Here is a 15,334-nt window from a genome sequence, read left to right as displayed (position 1 = left end):
GGACTTCCTGGTGTGACGTATCTTATATAGACAGCTGACCGGGAACTCCGACATGACGTGTCATGAGAACAGCTGACCGGGCACGACAACTTACAATGAAGCGCTCGTGCCCGGTCTCGTCTGTCCTCCGGCCCCCGCTGGTGACTGACCTCCCACACACCTGGGATTCCATCCTGGACCGGGCACGAGCAGGCAAACACAAACACCAATTATCTCGTTTTCACCAGAAAACGATTCTTGTTATCTCGAGATAACGAGAAAATTAACTCGTTATCTCGAGAAAATGGCGAAGAAAGAACAGTAGCGGAAAACGACCGCTCTCGGCTTCTGTAGAAATCTTTTTGGGGCCTTTTTAAAAATGTTTATAAAGACCTTTGCCAAATATAAGATGGTTGACTGTTTTGCTTTTGGTTTATTGTTGACCTCTATGACACTGAAGAAAACAAACCATGCCAGTGAGCTAAAGAAAAAACTAAATGCAAAGTGTCTCACTATGTAGTGTTTTTAAAGCTCTCCTTCCTTGTGTACATCCAGGGAGGAGGAACAGGCTTAAAAACCCTTTGGGTCAAACTGGAAGTAGAAGTTGTGCGGATTAGCGAAATGAACATTGATGTTTTCTGCTTGAGGATGATTGTTAGTGCTCGGCAGCAAAAACAACCATCGCCGGAGCCTCATTATCCTGCTTACCGCGACGTGCTCTGAACGGCTAAACGAGTCGGCTCGGCTCGCACTTAGCAGCGCTGAACTCTGGGTTTGCGGGTCTTATAGAGCTCCGGAGTGCAGGACCTTCTGTTCGCTGCTGTTTGCTGAGGTGATGGATGGAGCTCATCGGTATTCAGGGTCTCCAGCTCTGTCACGGACTCTGTGGGCACTTTGTTATTCAGTAAAGAAGTAGGAAACGCAGGTGAATGAGCCGTTGTCTCTGTCTCTGGTGTTAGTGTGCCATTTCAGGGGTGATTAAATATACTTGGCTTTTATCCTTCGGGGATTTTTTTAAACTCCTTTTAGGCTTTTTAATGCAGTCAAACTCACAAATTGTCACTTCAGCGGAATGATAAACTTGACACTGTATGAACTGATGAAATGTCTGGAGGCTGAGTGATGGGTGTCCAGGTGGCTACAAAGATATTCTCCATCAATCAAATGTCAATATATTGCTTTACTGTCCTTCTGGTTCAAGTGTTTGTTCCACCAGCAGCAGAAACCCCTTTTGTCAGCCAGTATATACTTCAGTCTCTCCTAGATTTAGGAAATAAATCATCTCTTCAATCATCTCCTCCCAGAATGACATCTTCATCTTTTCAGAAATGCGGCTCCCAGACTTGCACAAAAGTAAAATGTACTCTCAGTTGTTAAGGAATGATGTTTTATTTTGGGAATCTAGATGCCTCAAATGGAAATGTCAGGAGAAAAGTGTTCTTTCGTGGGGAATGACACAAAGAAAAGAGGTTTGTGTTGGAGGAAGGTGCAGCAGTTTAATATTCAGGAAGGCTCTCCGTCCAGCACAGCCAGGGTCAGTGTTGAGGTTCGTTGGTTGCAGAGGCCAGCAGGTATTCAACATTTAGCTCCGTTTTCCTCTGAGCTGTCTGTGTTTGTGCTCCACTGGTCACACTGTCAGGGACGCTGGTTCTTAAATGCCAAAGCCTCGCTGAAGAAAAGCGGCCCAGTGTTTTTAAACTCCGCTGCTGTCTCTGCTGAGTGTCACCTCACCACACATTATCTCCTCAGGGATTACAGCACTCGGCGTTGGAGAGCCATCCCTCTCATCTCACCTCTTCAGACGACTGCAATTCACCTGCTTTTCACACTGAGAGCTCCTCCACCACCCACAGTAACAAGTGTCTGTCAGGGCAAGGCCTGCAGGGATAAAGACTATCAGGAGGGGCTTCAGACGTCCACAGAGCTGGAGGCTTCTGATGATTGTCGAGTAGCCGGACGGCTTTTAGAACAGTGGAAATAAATATGTATGAACCTTCAAACCACACTTTTACCAACTTATGATAAGTTTGATTATGAAGTGCAGCATAACTGTACACTACAGCAGGATGTTTAATGATAACTGCTGGAACAAACTGTCCTGAACACACTTCAGTCAATACCAGATAATTTCAGAATCAAAGAGAAACTTCTCAGAGTCACTGAGTCGCTGAGGCCAAGCTGGAGGCTCCCCGATGTTATAAATTAATATTCATAGACTTACAACTCTCCATGTGCATATATGAGCCTTTAAAGTTATAATTCTTCAACTTGCATGAACCAGTTTTCACACATCCAGCAGATACAGAGCAGCATTAGCATTCATTTCATAGTTCTGTTCAGTCTCACGCTTTCTTTAGCAGCGGCGGAGGAAGTATTCAGATACGACTGTAAGTCAAAATACAGAAACAGCCACATAAAACTACTCCGTTAGAAGTAAAAGTTCTGCATGGAAAAGCATACTGAAGTAAAAGTACACAAGTATTAGCAGTAAAATATAGATGATGCTGTTTTGGTCCCTCTGACTGATTGATTATTATCAGTGTAGCTTCTGCAAGTTTCAGTATTTTATGTCCAGTGTTGATGAAGATGAATCTGAAGTGTTTATTAGTAGAGGAAAGAGGAAGTTTCTGATGCACAAATCTGTTTTCAGTTTTATTTTAGCCTTTGATTTTTGGTGAGATGTCGGATCATTTGAACAGTTAATGAAATGAAACAGTGTGAGAAGTTGAGAAGGAAAACATCCCTGTTTCCTCATCGTATTAACACTTCAGAGACATGTAAAATGTGAGGAAACCACAGGACAGTGTGTTGTATTTTAAAACCTTGTTGTATCATCCATTGTGTTAAATCTTTATTTTAGAAGTAAATAAAGCTGTCAGCTGCCAGTGAAGTGGAAAGTGAAATATTTCCCTCAGAAATTAGTTGAAGTAGAAATATAAAGTAGCATGAAATGGAAATGGAGTCTCCATGTTCTCCCCGTGCAGCGTGGGTTCTCTCCGGGTTCTCCGGCTTCCTCCCACAAGGTCCAGAAACATGNACCACATCTGGATCAAAAGAATAAGTTCAGTCTTCTTCTTCTTCTTCTTCAGCCGTCATGTGAGTTAAATTTGATGAATCTTATTTTGCTTTTGTTCCATATTTCAACCTTGAACGACCACCTATTTGTGAATGTTCTGGATTTGGTTCCTCGTCATGTAAAATCTACTTTTAAAAAATGTTTTCCACTGATATTTAACTGTAATAAAAGGTGAAATTCATCACAAAAGAGGCAGGGGTCATTAAAAAAATAGATATTTTTCACCACCAGCAGCCTCAATAGACCAGAAAGCAGAAGAGTCAGGAGATATTTAATATTTTGAGCATCTTCCCAGTTGGAAACTCTCACTGCTACCATTATCACTGCCACTTTGCTCTTTTTGCTGTATGCACACATATATTCGACCACGTCAGCAATGTACAGGCATAAATACTAATTGAGGTGCTGTGGAAATAAAGAAGACACTTTTTTTTTTTCCACCACCCACTGGTTCACCAGCAGGACATTAGCAGAAAGTAGAACTTTCATAGACTGCTGGTGTTGTGATAATGTGCAGGAATATCAGCGCATGCTGTATGCAGTGATAGAACAGAATGTTGTCTCTTTGGAAAATCATGTAATAGAAAAACCCAGGTACAATAAATAGCATAAAACCCTAAAATATAGTTTTATCCAAGGACGGTTGGCATCAATGGATTGAGGAAAGTGGATAAAATGGTTAAATAGCAGATTAGAAGAAGAGAACTGTAACCAACAACAATAATTTGAAGTGTCGCTGTGGGATTACAGAGCTGGATTTCTTACTTCTATTGCAAATAAAATGGCTGAACAAATAATACCTTGACAGCGGTAACCCTCATGCAGTTTTCTAATCTAGCTCCAGTATGTCGTGGGTAGATAAGAAAGCTCCTGCTGCAGGATCCCGGGGAGCGATCCCAGCTGTTTGCTGAAGAAATCAATGAATAAATGAATGCCTCCATCTCATTTCCATCTCCTGCTCCTGCTGCTGCTGCTGACGCTCTGCCCTCTCCAGTCGCTCTCCGAGGAGCAGCTTCACTCTCAATTCATTAACCCACTAAGTGAACAGAGATTATCAGAGTCTTGGAAGGCGACCGGCACAGTGCACCTTAACAAGAAATCTATACCATTACACACATTCAGACCCCATTGCTATTGATGATCAGTGAGGATCATCTAGATATCATGAACGTAATTATATTTTTGACTTAACAAAGGTGTAACAATACGTCATTGTACCATAGTTCATGATACAGAACATAATGAGAGGCATGTGTTGCTGCAAGTTTATCTAGACTGTTGTGTAAATATAGATGATGAGCTTGAACATTTGAAATAGGAGCAGTGCAGCCTGAGAACAGCAGCATGCAACGGCTTTGTTGAATAAAGACCGACAACAAGCATCTAAGGTTACTTTTCTGACTTGTTTTACTCATCCAGTATTTTTTTTTTCCCTGGTGAACTGTGTCCTTTGATGTATAGCATCAGCCAATATCGGACACCATTTTCTCAGATGTAGGTATTGTGGAGTCGCTGTGATACCTGTTTGTGCCACCAGGGGAAGCCTCTAACTTTGGTACTTTAATGTGGCCCTTCACCTCAGCAGCTGTTCACAGTTATGTCTTATGTGAGGTGAGGATTTAGGAGAGAGTGCACCTCAATCCATCAGATTTCTTTAAAAAAGTTCACCCCTGACCATTTCATCTTTGGCTGACTTTTAGCAGAACGTGTGTAAAACTTTTGGTCACTTTTTGAGTACAACATACAGTTAAAAAGCACCATTGTTGGTGTTCATTTGTAGATGCTGTGTAGATGGAAAACATGCACAAATCATAGCTCCTCTAAAGGTGGCAATGAGGGACAATCTCCTGGCAAATTCTCTCCTCGTGCATCATTTGTTTGAAGCACTAATTGTTTTCCTATTTGTAATACTTGCCGTGCAGACGCTCTGCTTGGTCACACGTTTCTGGGCTGCATGCAGATGGTCCGCAGCGGTGGCGAATTTTGGTGGATGACATAATTTACATCACACCTTGAAGTCAGTTCATGCTTTCTGTGCAGCAAGGGTTCACATCCTTGAAGAAACATGTGATGTAAACTCACACAACCAGTATTAAAGTGTTTATAAAGTGCTTGGCAAATTCATTTAGTAGCATTTTTCTTGGGGTAGTGGTTTTGGCAATAATGTCAAAAATAAATCAAAGTGGAGTTCAATGCAAACTAGTCACAAAGCGTTTATGAAATGCGTGGAACATTTGTTTAGTGACATTTTTCGTAAGGTTGTGATCTTGGCACCAATATAGAAACTAAATCAAAGTGCACATGGTTCTTCAACCTCAAGGAGAGGCACAGGGCGGACATATTGGAAGGAAGTTACCAAATATGGTCACTGGTCCCATAAAGGGTTAAAGATACAGGTACAAAAAAGGAGGCAATGGAGTCTATGGCAGTGACCGACCCTGATCTTCAGAACAGTTACCTGTTACATATTAGAACTGCTCAGACTGTAGAAACTTTCAAGTCGCTCCTTAAAATCCACCTGTTTTTGTTGCCATTGGATTCAAGTACATCTTGACACGCTGACTTCATCTCTTATTGTGTTGTCTCATTTCTTATTATGAGCTCATGCTCTTCTCACCTTTATTCTGATTTATCTTTACTTTATTGTGTTTTAACTGTACAGTGCTTTGGTTCATCTCAAGTTGTTTAAAATGTACTTTAGAAATAACCTTGACTTTGACAAGTACCAAGATACCAACCCTGAATGAGAAATGTTCAAAATTTCTCTTTGATATTAACCATACGTGAAACATAAACACACAGAGGCATTTTTTTGTTATTTAAAATTTTGGCACCAATGCTTTCAATCCTTGTCCCGAAGTTACGGATCCAACTTGCCGACTACCCTTACCTGCCTTGTTCTAACGTGCCAGAGGCTGTTCACCTTGGAGACCTGCAAGTGTATGTTGGTTTTGCATACGGGTGGTCAGTCTCCTTGATTGTTGTTAATTGGAATCTGTTGCAGTTGATCCCAGCAACAAACGTAAACCTCGCAGTGACAGAACAGATCAGCAAAGTCAGCAGAGTTTATACTTTAGGAATTGTTTGCTAGATTCAATGAAAAGACATCAAATAGCCGATACCTCTGCGTAGATTCTCTCGGTCATCGTAATTCCTCGTAATCCATCCATCACAATCCTTCAAGGTTTTTCTAAGAACCCTAAAGTAAAGTCCGGTTGCCTTTTGCTGAAGGTCCACGGAGAGCTGATATTTCAGTTTGGAACCAAACAGACCAACTCATGCTGACATTTAAAAAGCTAGTGTGGCCAAACAATCCATAGCCACTGCAGACACTGAGGATTTTTTTATTGTTATTATTCTCTGAATACACATACCGAAGAAAAAAACAAGATTGACTTAAAAAAACTGTGGCTGTAATCGAGGGAAACAAAAACTTTGAAAGTTCTTTTCTCTGTTAGCACTTCTTGAAGGCCAACAGTTGCACAGCTCCTCCGCAGCGTTGTGACCTGAAGACCTGACCGTGTGCTTCAGACTTTAACCTGATGTAGCTGATCACAGTGGAGGTCTGAAGGCAACACGAGTGGATAAAAAGCCTCGATAGTCTATTGATTGGAGATGAATGGCCTTTTTACCAGGGACTTGGAGGATGAATGACTCAACTATTTCAGTTTCTGTACTGGTTACTGTTCTCTATTTTTGCTTCTTGTCATTCCTCTCCCCCTTGCCTCCCACTCTCTTCATGTCGTCTTAGTGTCTCGTTTTTTTATTTCCTTTTCAGTATCTTTCTCTCCACTTCCCATCTCCACCTCCTCTCTTCCTTTAGCCGAAGTGTCTCTGTCCGTCGTCTGCGTTACATTTCATTTTCATCAGTTAGAGCTAATTTAGTCGGCTCTGTTAGCTTCTTGCCAAATGTTAATAGCGGTCTTCATGTTTAAACATTTTCCCTCCTCTGTAGGCGACACTGACAGTTCAGTGACGCCACTGCAATTATGCTGAAATGTACTTGAAAGGAATAATTGTGCCGCAGTAATCGTTTTCCCAAAGAGTGAGATTTGAGGGCAGAGCTAAACTTTAATTGGAGGCTGTAAATTGGGACTATGTAAGAGCAGCCAATTAAACAGGTATTGATCTTAATATTTAGTTACGCTCTGTGACTTCAGGAAAGTTCAACAACTGAAATCTCTCTGGACTTTTTTTCTACTTTAAAAGCATTTGCAGTGCTTTGACCTCCTGTTTCCAGTCAGCATAATTGCAATAAATACCCCAAACCGACACATCTGATGCTGAACCTGTTCATGGCTAAAATCCTTGTTTCCCATAAATCTTAAGAAAAAGAAAGCAGCAGGCAAAACAAAGTCACCACAAAGGTCCATTCAGCTGTTTGGACGTCCAGGTTGGAGTGTACTGGCTTCAACAGCTGCAGCTTTTCTTATTGTCACAAATTTGTAGATCCTGGAATACTTTGCTGGAGGGATGCATGATCATTTTTTTGTTTGTTTGTTTTTAGCTTCCAATCCGATTCATTTAATTTTATCATCTGTCTATACCATTGTCCAAAATAATACACATTTCAAGTGTTGTGGATTAGCTGTAGCACCTCGGTCTTCTTACTGTTTATTACTGTGGTGACCAGAGGAGGCGTTCTCTCAGACTAGAGGCACTTCATGTTACTCTGTGGGGGTTGAACTATTAAAGGAACACCACGATAAAGACCTCTATAAGACTGACTGACTTCAGGCTAGCAGGTCAGTGTCCTCAGTGTCCAAGTGGAACATATGATGGCTGTTCTTATGGCTTTTTTTACATTTTTGTGTGACAACAGATGTTCAAACAAACAAACAAACTGGACACAGGTTTATGCTGATACCGGTCAGTTTAAACTCCCCATGATTGTCCCGGATCCAGATTTTAGGATCAGGATTAGGAAGTCCCTACTTTGTGGGTTTTTGTTCAATTCGTAAATAAAACATGACTCAATCATTTAAATTTCTATTTCTGTGTTTGGTGCTTTTGTTTGGACTCTACCATTCATGCCAGGGGAAGCCTACAACATATTTTGTATTACTCGAACGTTGTTGGAGGTCTGAACAATGAATTTGAAGAGCGATAACAATACATTGGCCGGTGGCTCCAGGAGGTGTCCCTCTATGGAAGTGGCTCAGGTGCTACAGTGTGTTGTCCACTAATTGCATACTTGGCAGCTCAATCGCTGGTCTTCACNATGGATGGATGGATGGAATGGAAATACCGAAGTCAAGGACAAGTATGTCAAAATTGTACTTGCTTGTAGTATTTAAGTGAATAAGTTACTTTCCATCGCTGCATTTTAGTTCCATTTCGTACCAGGTAAACAAACATTGGCATTTTTTCTGCTAAATCATCCGCTGTGTTCACCAGCCAGCTGCTAACTTTGTCTGTCTTTAAAGGACATTTGCAGACAGAATTTTTCATAAGCAGAGTATGAGTTTATTCACACTGGTATTGCATGTTGTTGCCTCTGTAAAAACAACAATACTTTTTATTGTTAGTGGCATATTTCCCTTCTGATGCAAGATTTAAACTGCATAAACGCCCACAAGGGATTGGTTGACAGTCAATGATACATGCGTGTTGTGGATGTGATGTGGAGGACAAACGCTGCTGCACATCTTGCATTTGATGCTGTGTGTGTGTGAGGTCGTGATGTCGGGTAAGGCTGTTGGCTGCCTTGTCCTCAGCTGACTTAATGTGTGTTTGCTCTCACTAATGGAGCTCTTCAACACACTTTTATTACTCAAGAATGACTAAAAGCACCAACTGGTGTCGTTACATTTCACCAAAGCCATTGCAGACCAAATGGGTCCAAACACTGATGCAAGCTGCACAAATTGTTGTTTACATATTGCAGATATCTTAGCGAAGTCCACGGTGACCTTACACCTTCCTTTAGTTTGGAGATTTGCTTCAAATGGCTGCCATAGCAAAAAAACAAAAAAAACAAACTGTGTGTATATTATATTGTATATTATATATATTATATAAATATTGAAATAAATTGAATTTCCTTTCCGGGATAAATAAAGCATTTTTCATTTCATTCAAATAAGCCAATGCTGTTGTTGAGTTTGTCTAACTACAAATTCCATGTGAGAAGTGTTTCTGGAAGTACAGTGGTATTCCATTTTAGCAAATAAAATTATCAGGCCGTGCTGGATATCGAGAGGCAGATGAAGACTCGTGCCGTGGAGATGAAGTACCCCGATGTTGACAGAGTAATCGAAGCTAAAGCCTTGTTGTCGGAGTTGTGGGCTCGGGTCGGACTGCAGCGTGAATCATAGTAATTGGCTCTTGTCTCGGTGGTGGAGAACAACATCCATTAGCAGAGAGGCTTTAGATGGAGGCAGCGTTGCTTTGGCTTTAGCTTACAGTTTGCTGCTTGAGAGGAAAACTGTGAATATTAATGAAGCTGACGTTCATGAATCTCTGTGTGATACAGTTACACTGTGCAGACCACAATCTCATTAAACAAACATTAATTTCTATCCTGTGTCTTATGGCTTATTATATTAAATCTCTGTTATGTGTGTTTAACGAATGGAAGAAATAGCTGCAGTAAAACTAGCGCGGTGCTTCAATGTGAGGAGAAAAAAAACATGTTTGTGATTTTTTTTTTACAGGCTTCTGGGAGAGAAGCCAATTAAAACAAGTCTAATAAATGTTAATTATTGCATAATGTATAATATATGATGTTTTTATTACAGCCAATCAGGCATAAACCAAATGTGTGAAGTATGTAAAGGTTTCCTCTGACAACACTGATTCATCTCCATCAGTATCCGGCCTGTAATGAGTCAGTCAGGACACCATTCATCTCCTCAACACGACATGATTACAGCATTCATTTATCCATCGAGGCAGAATTACACCATTCACTCGTCCAACTGGACATTATTACGCTGCTCATTCATCTAAGTGTGGTGCCATTACAGCGGAAAGACCTGTTTCCACCTGGGGAACATTAAACCTGCTCTGGACTGATTAGACTCCACTCATGTTGCAAAATTCACAGACTCAACAGTTCTTTTGTCATTATTACCTCTTAAAGGCTTTAGAGTGCAACAAAAAGCTGTCGCACTGAACTTGTTTCATCCTGAAAAGCTGATCATTTAGAGATACAAGGGCCTTTTCCTCTCAGCATCAGTGAGCTCCCCTCCTGCTGGTTTTAACAATTTAACTGTTTTTCATTCAGACTAAGAGACAGAGAATAATCCACCTCCAGCTGCGTCGGGCATCGTGGTATCCTCGTTGCAGTTTGTACTGTCGATTTCTGCTCTGCAAACTGCTCAGCTGTGTTCCTCACTCTGCAGAGGAGTTCAGACACTTCAGTCAAACTTTCCTCACGATTTTGAACAACAGAAATGTTTATTTTCATGCCTAGAGAGGAGACATTCTCGTGCCAACCTACTGTTATGAACTACTTACTGTGCACTTAGAGACAGTACTGTGCTGTCGAAAGCTTGTTTTTCCACTTAGCTGACACTAAACCAGCAACTCAACAAAAAATACCCCATTTCTCACTGAGCTACATCTGCTCTCTTGAACCTGTAGGTGCTCCATCACTCTGGATGTGTGATACGCCCGTCCACTTTTCTCAGCCTCTTAATTTTGTTTCACTCTGGGAGGTTGAGTGGATGCTGCAGTGAGCTTGTCTCTGGATCCAAATGTGCTCTTGGATATGGTTTTAGCTTTAAAGTTCACTCAGCAGCTGCAGAAATAGTGTTGCTTAAAGGTGAAACTCCTTTAATGATAAATCCCTGTTTAGCTGCTAAAATGTGTGTTTGTGAGTTGAGTTATAATTCATGCATTAGCTGCTCTACTATTGTCTTTGTTTGTAATCGATGTTTTGATGATCTAATAAGGCTTGATTGAGGCTGATTTGCTTGTAAAACTGGATAATTAGCAGATAATTTAAATTTGTTTTGGAGAGCTGATGAAATTGTTTCTGTAACTTGTTCTGAGAACTTTCAGGAACTTTTTTATTTGTCTCATGCAGGTTTATCCAGCTGTTGTTATGGAAGCATGGACCCTACATATAGTACATATGCATATAGTTTCCTACCACATTGTACATTCTATAAATATGTTAAAGGGCCAGTCTTGTCATTTAAAGTCCAGCTTGGATAAAGAAGGATGAGCTCACAAAAGATGGGTTTAACAAAGAAATGAGCAGCAGAGGATTAGACCAGGAAGGCTGTGATTTCATTGTTTTTACTGCTTGTGGAACAAGCTCAGTATCTCAGTTTGAAGAGCTTGTAAAAACCCGTCTGTGCAGATTTGTGTAACATTTTGTAATGCCTTTTCTAATGAGTCATGTTTGCCCTTTTTAATGTTTCATTGCCTTTTCTAATGTTTTATTGCTGCCCTTTTTAATATTTCATTATCTCTTTTATTGTTTAATCGGTGCTCTTTTGTGAAGCACCTTGTGACTCTGGGTTTAAAAAGGTGAAATTATAAAAATGTGGATTTTTAACCCCTAAAACACTGGATCCGACAGCTTTCACAATACAGCTCTACAGCTTCTGTGCTTACTTTGACATGGAGCTCAGTCCTGAGGTCACAGTTTTAAATGTTTTTGCAAACAAATGCATGACTTCACACTTTGGGAAACTCCTCTTATGCCTAATATACAGTATAACCGTTTTCATTGGCTGGATGTTACAACTGGGTGATTTATTGAAAATTTCCATTATGCAGATATATTTGCTGATGTGTCCGGCATTATTTGAAAGAATCCAGTAGTGTTTAATCAGTGTTTTGCATACACAGATTTATTTGTGGTGTCCCATCATAATATCAGCACTCATTACTACATGTTGATTTTATATTTTTTTTCCTACTTAAATGGTAAACACGTGTTTCATTGTAAAGCTGCTCTGTCTTTCTTACACACATGTGGACAACAGCCTTTTGTCTCCATGCACAAAACATATTGGCAGCTTTTCACTGCAGAACAGAATCACTCTGGAGTTCACTAATAGTATTATGAACGTCTCTGCACAGGTTTGTGATGCATTCATGTAAACTCTAATAATCTGTTCTGGACACAACGCTGTCAACTCGGAGACCCAACTATTTGATTCAGTGACTATAGGTTCGTAAAGAGACATGTTACCTTTCCAGGTCTGCGGCTCGTAAACATGACAGACCTCTGGTTCTAGTTAAGTGTTTTTACTCTCGCCTGGCTTGTACCTGCTAACTCGCATTTATTGCCCCACTATAGAGATGAAGAGAGGGAAGGAGGTACAATTGCAACCATGCATAAAGTGGGCTTTTATGTCCCTATCAACACTGAAAGCTGCTGTTTACAGACAGGGGCAGACATCTGTGGACTGAAGCTGTGTTTCAAAGGAGGAAATAGATATTATTGAAGCTGTAAGACATGGTGCAGTCTTTCACAGGTACACCCAGTTTCACTGTTACACAGAAAACACCCCAGATTTAGACAACTGTTTACTGAAATGTGTGCCTATTTACACACTTTATGACTGATTGCAGAAACTGAATCAGTTCTATCTGGATGCACTTCACAGTGGCTTCACAACCTGAGTCCTCACGTGCAACTCCAACTGCAAGCTCCTGTGAGTGCACGCTTTCAGTTGAACTTTACAGGTTAGTCAGCTGAATTCTCACAGAGGCGAACTGTAAAATTACCCCCAAAAAACAACTGCCGATGTATTCAGCTCATCGCCAACAGCTGATATAGGATTCAAGGATTCAAGGATTCAAGCCAGCTCACATTTACATGTTTGTGGTACGAAATTAGTGCTCAGGTCCCGGTTTTTAAAAAGCCTAATAAATAATAAGTACAATGTAAAACAACAGCAAAATATAAGTAAAGTACAAGCATGTACATGTAACTATAGTAAAAATATAAACATTGAAGTAGAAAAGCCAAAATTAGCTATATTTAACACTAAATATTTGTGTAAACACCAAGGTAGACTGTATATTGCACTTGTAAGAATGAAAATATTGCACATATGTGGATATATTCATCCAGTCGCCCAGTTGTACTGGATGTAGCTCCCTGTGGGGAATAAACTCTACATTATGTGTAAATAAAGATAAAGATAAAGATAAAGATAAACTTTATTCATCCCGAAGGAAATTGTTTTGCCAGAGTACAGTTACAAAAAGTTACAAACAAATTTGATGTTGTTCAAGTGTTTAAGGATGTGACAATACAAGAGAAACCAACATTAGAGCCACAGAGTCTCAAAAACACGTGACAAACTGTCCCCATTCAAAAAAGACCACATATGCTATGTCTGTTGTTTACAAGATTTTTGTCTCTGCTTTCTAATTGGTCCACAGAGGTGTGTGACAGCACCCTGGTGTCCAACCTGCCGCCGTCGTCCTTCAGAAGCTCCTCCCAGCTGTCCAGCAGCCACGCACCAGGCTTCGCCAAACTCAACAAGAGAGAAGGTAAGGAAGCGTTACTGCTGCTGAGGTTGACCTGAAAACACTTGATGATGCTGCGTTCGATGAGGCTCTGTAACAAGACCCACCAGACTGGATAGAACATGTTGTTATCGCTGTGTGTACTCGGGTCTGATGTAATGTGTTGTTTTTCTAAGATGGGACTTTCTGCTTCTGTCCAGTGAAATGTGAAGTTTACGTGAGTCTAATAGAGAAAACAGAGAGGAGAGATCTTTGTTCTGTTGCTAAGAAGCTGCTGTGGAGCTCAGCAGAGAGGAGACTTCGTTAACCTCAGGACGCAAAGCATAAAACATAACAAACAGGAAAGTTTTTACCGGATTCACAAAGACTCAAAGGTAATTTACTGGCAACTAGTTTGGAGGTAGACACAGGATCAGAATAATTTCTCAGAGACGACAAAAAAAAAAAGAAAAAAGAAAGAGACCAAGGAACATTTGCTTTGTCTCGTCTTTATTCTCTATAGGTGCAGTTTGTATTGGAGGCTTTATACGAGGAGGATAAATGTGAATGCTGTTTGTTCGTCCTGCATGAAAACCCAGCAGGGAGTCTCGTGTTGGATGCTGATGTGAGGCTTTGACAAAATGAAGATTGTGATTTGTTGTGGAGGTTTCTGCAGGGAGCAGGCTTCACTGCTTTATCCTGACATCAAAGCTCAGAATCAGCTGGGAGGGTGAGACGGGTTTAATCTGGATCTGAATGATTTCCACCACCTGGGAAAGCAAAGGAAGCCGAGCATTAAGAACAATCCTCTGTTACTTTAATAATTGAGACTTTAAGAAAACAAACGGCTATACAGTGAATGCATATTTTTAGTAGGACACTGAATGTTAGAGCAGAACTCATGGAAGCTGCCTTTACTTTCTACGACTTTTAATCACAAGAAGCAGGCAGTGACATCTCAGGCTGTGTAGCAAAGCCTGTAAGAGCTTAATTTCATTGTTGCCCCGTGCTGACATTTGCTGGTCTGAAGTCGCCCTGCTGTAATGGAGCTGACACTTCTTGGTCTTTCATTAACTTTTACAAGGTGCAAGGCCACCTGAAGATGTCCAAGATATGAAAAGATGGTGCACTTTAAACTTGTTAATGAAAGCTGGGACCAGGGCTGGGTGATGCAGCTGAAAAAAATAAGAACAATAAAGCAGAAACAAAGGTTTACTTTGAACTTTATTTTCTAACTTTGAATTGAACCACTTTATCCCATTTATCGAGGTACACAGGTAATAAACTGAATGCTGACACACCAATAAAAACACACAAATAAGTAGATTTATGCCTATACATTTAAAAAAAGAAATTTAAAAAATAATCCACTCGCTCTGATCGTAGTGTTGTCGTACTCGAGCTCGGTCTCGGTCTTGTCTTGGACTCGACTCGGTATTGTCTTGGTCTCGGGCACAGAGGACTCAGGATTTTACTGCGAGAGCAGCCGAGACCACGGCGGCACAACCCAGTCTCACGGCAATTCGTGAAATAATCACAAAATTTAATCTATAGTTGCCCAACTTTTTCATGTTCCCCAGCACGAATTTCAAACCAATACTTTTCAATTGGATTTATCTTTCATGTCTGGGACACGTTTTTTCCCATCAGACAGCACATACTGTGATGTTTTTATCGTTCTTTTCTTACAACAGTCAGGCATTAACCAGTTTTACTGTTATGGACCGTCCACACTAATAACTACAGAGATCACTGTACAGATGTGTGGCCCACACTGACCAACGTTAAGTTACATTTGGTATGGTCTCGGTCTTGACTCGGTCTTGCGTTGTCTTGGTCTCGGTCTTGACTCGGTCTTGC

General features: G+C 40.7%; 1 protein-coding gene across 1 annotated transcript in view; it reads left to right on the top strand.

Annotated features, from left to right (window-relative positions):
* Positions 1-15,334, top strand: part of LOC103361715 (contactin-associated protein-like 4) — a 161,583-nt gene that overhangs the window by 36,253 nt on the left and 109,996 nt on the right. Inside the window, exon 2 of the mRNA XM_008287871.1 lies at positions 13,409-13,519. Within this exon, the coding sequence (XP_008286093.1) occupies positions 13,409-13,519 (111 nt within the window). The remainder of the gene's footprint in view (positions 1-13,408; positions 13,520-15,334) is intronic.

This window comes from Stegastes partitus, unplaced genomic scaffold (genome assembly GCF_000690725.1).
Source record: "Stegastes partitus isolate 25-593 unplaced genomic scaffold, Stegastes_partitus-1.0.2 Scaffold526, whole genome shotgun sequence".
NCBI lineage: Eukaryota > Metazoa > Chordata > Actinopteri > Pomacentridae > Stegastes > Stegastes partitus.
Note: the sequence above shows the minus strand (reverse complement) of the source record. Positions and strands in the feature narration are given on the sequence as shown.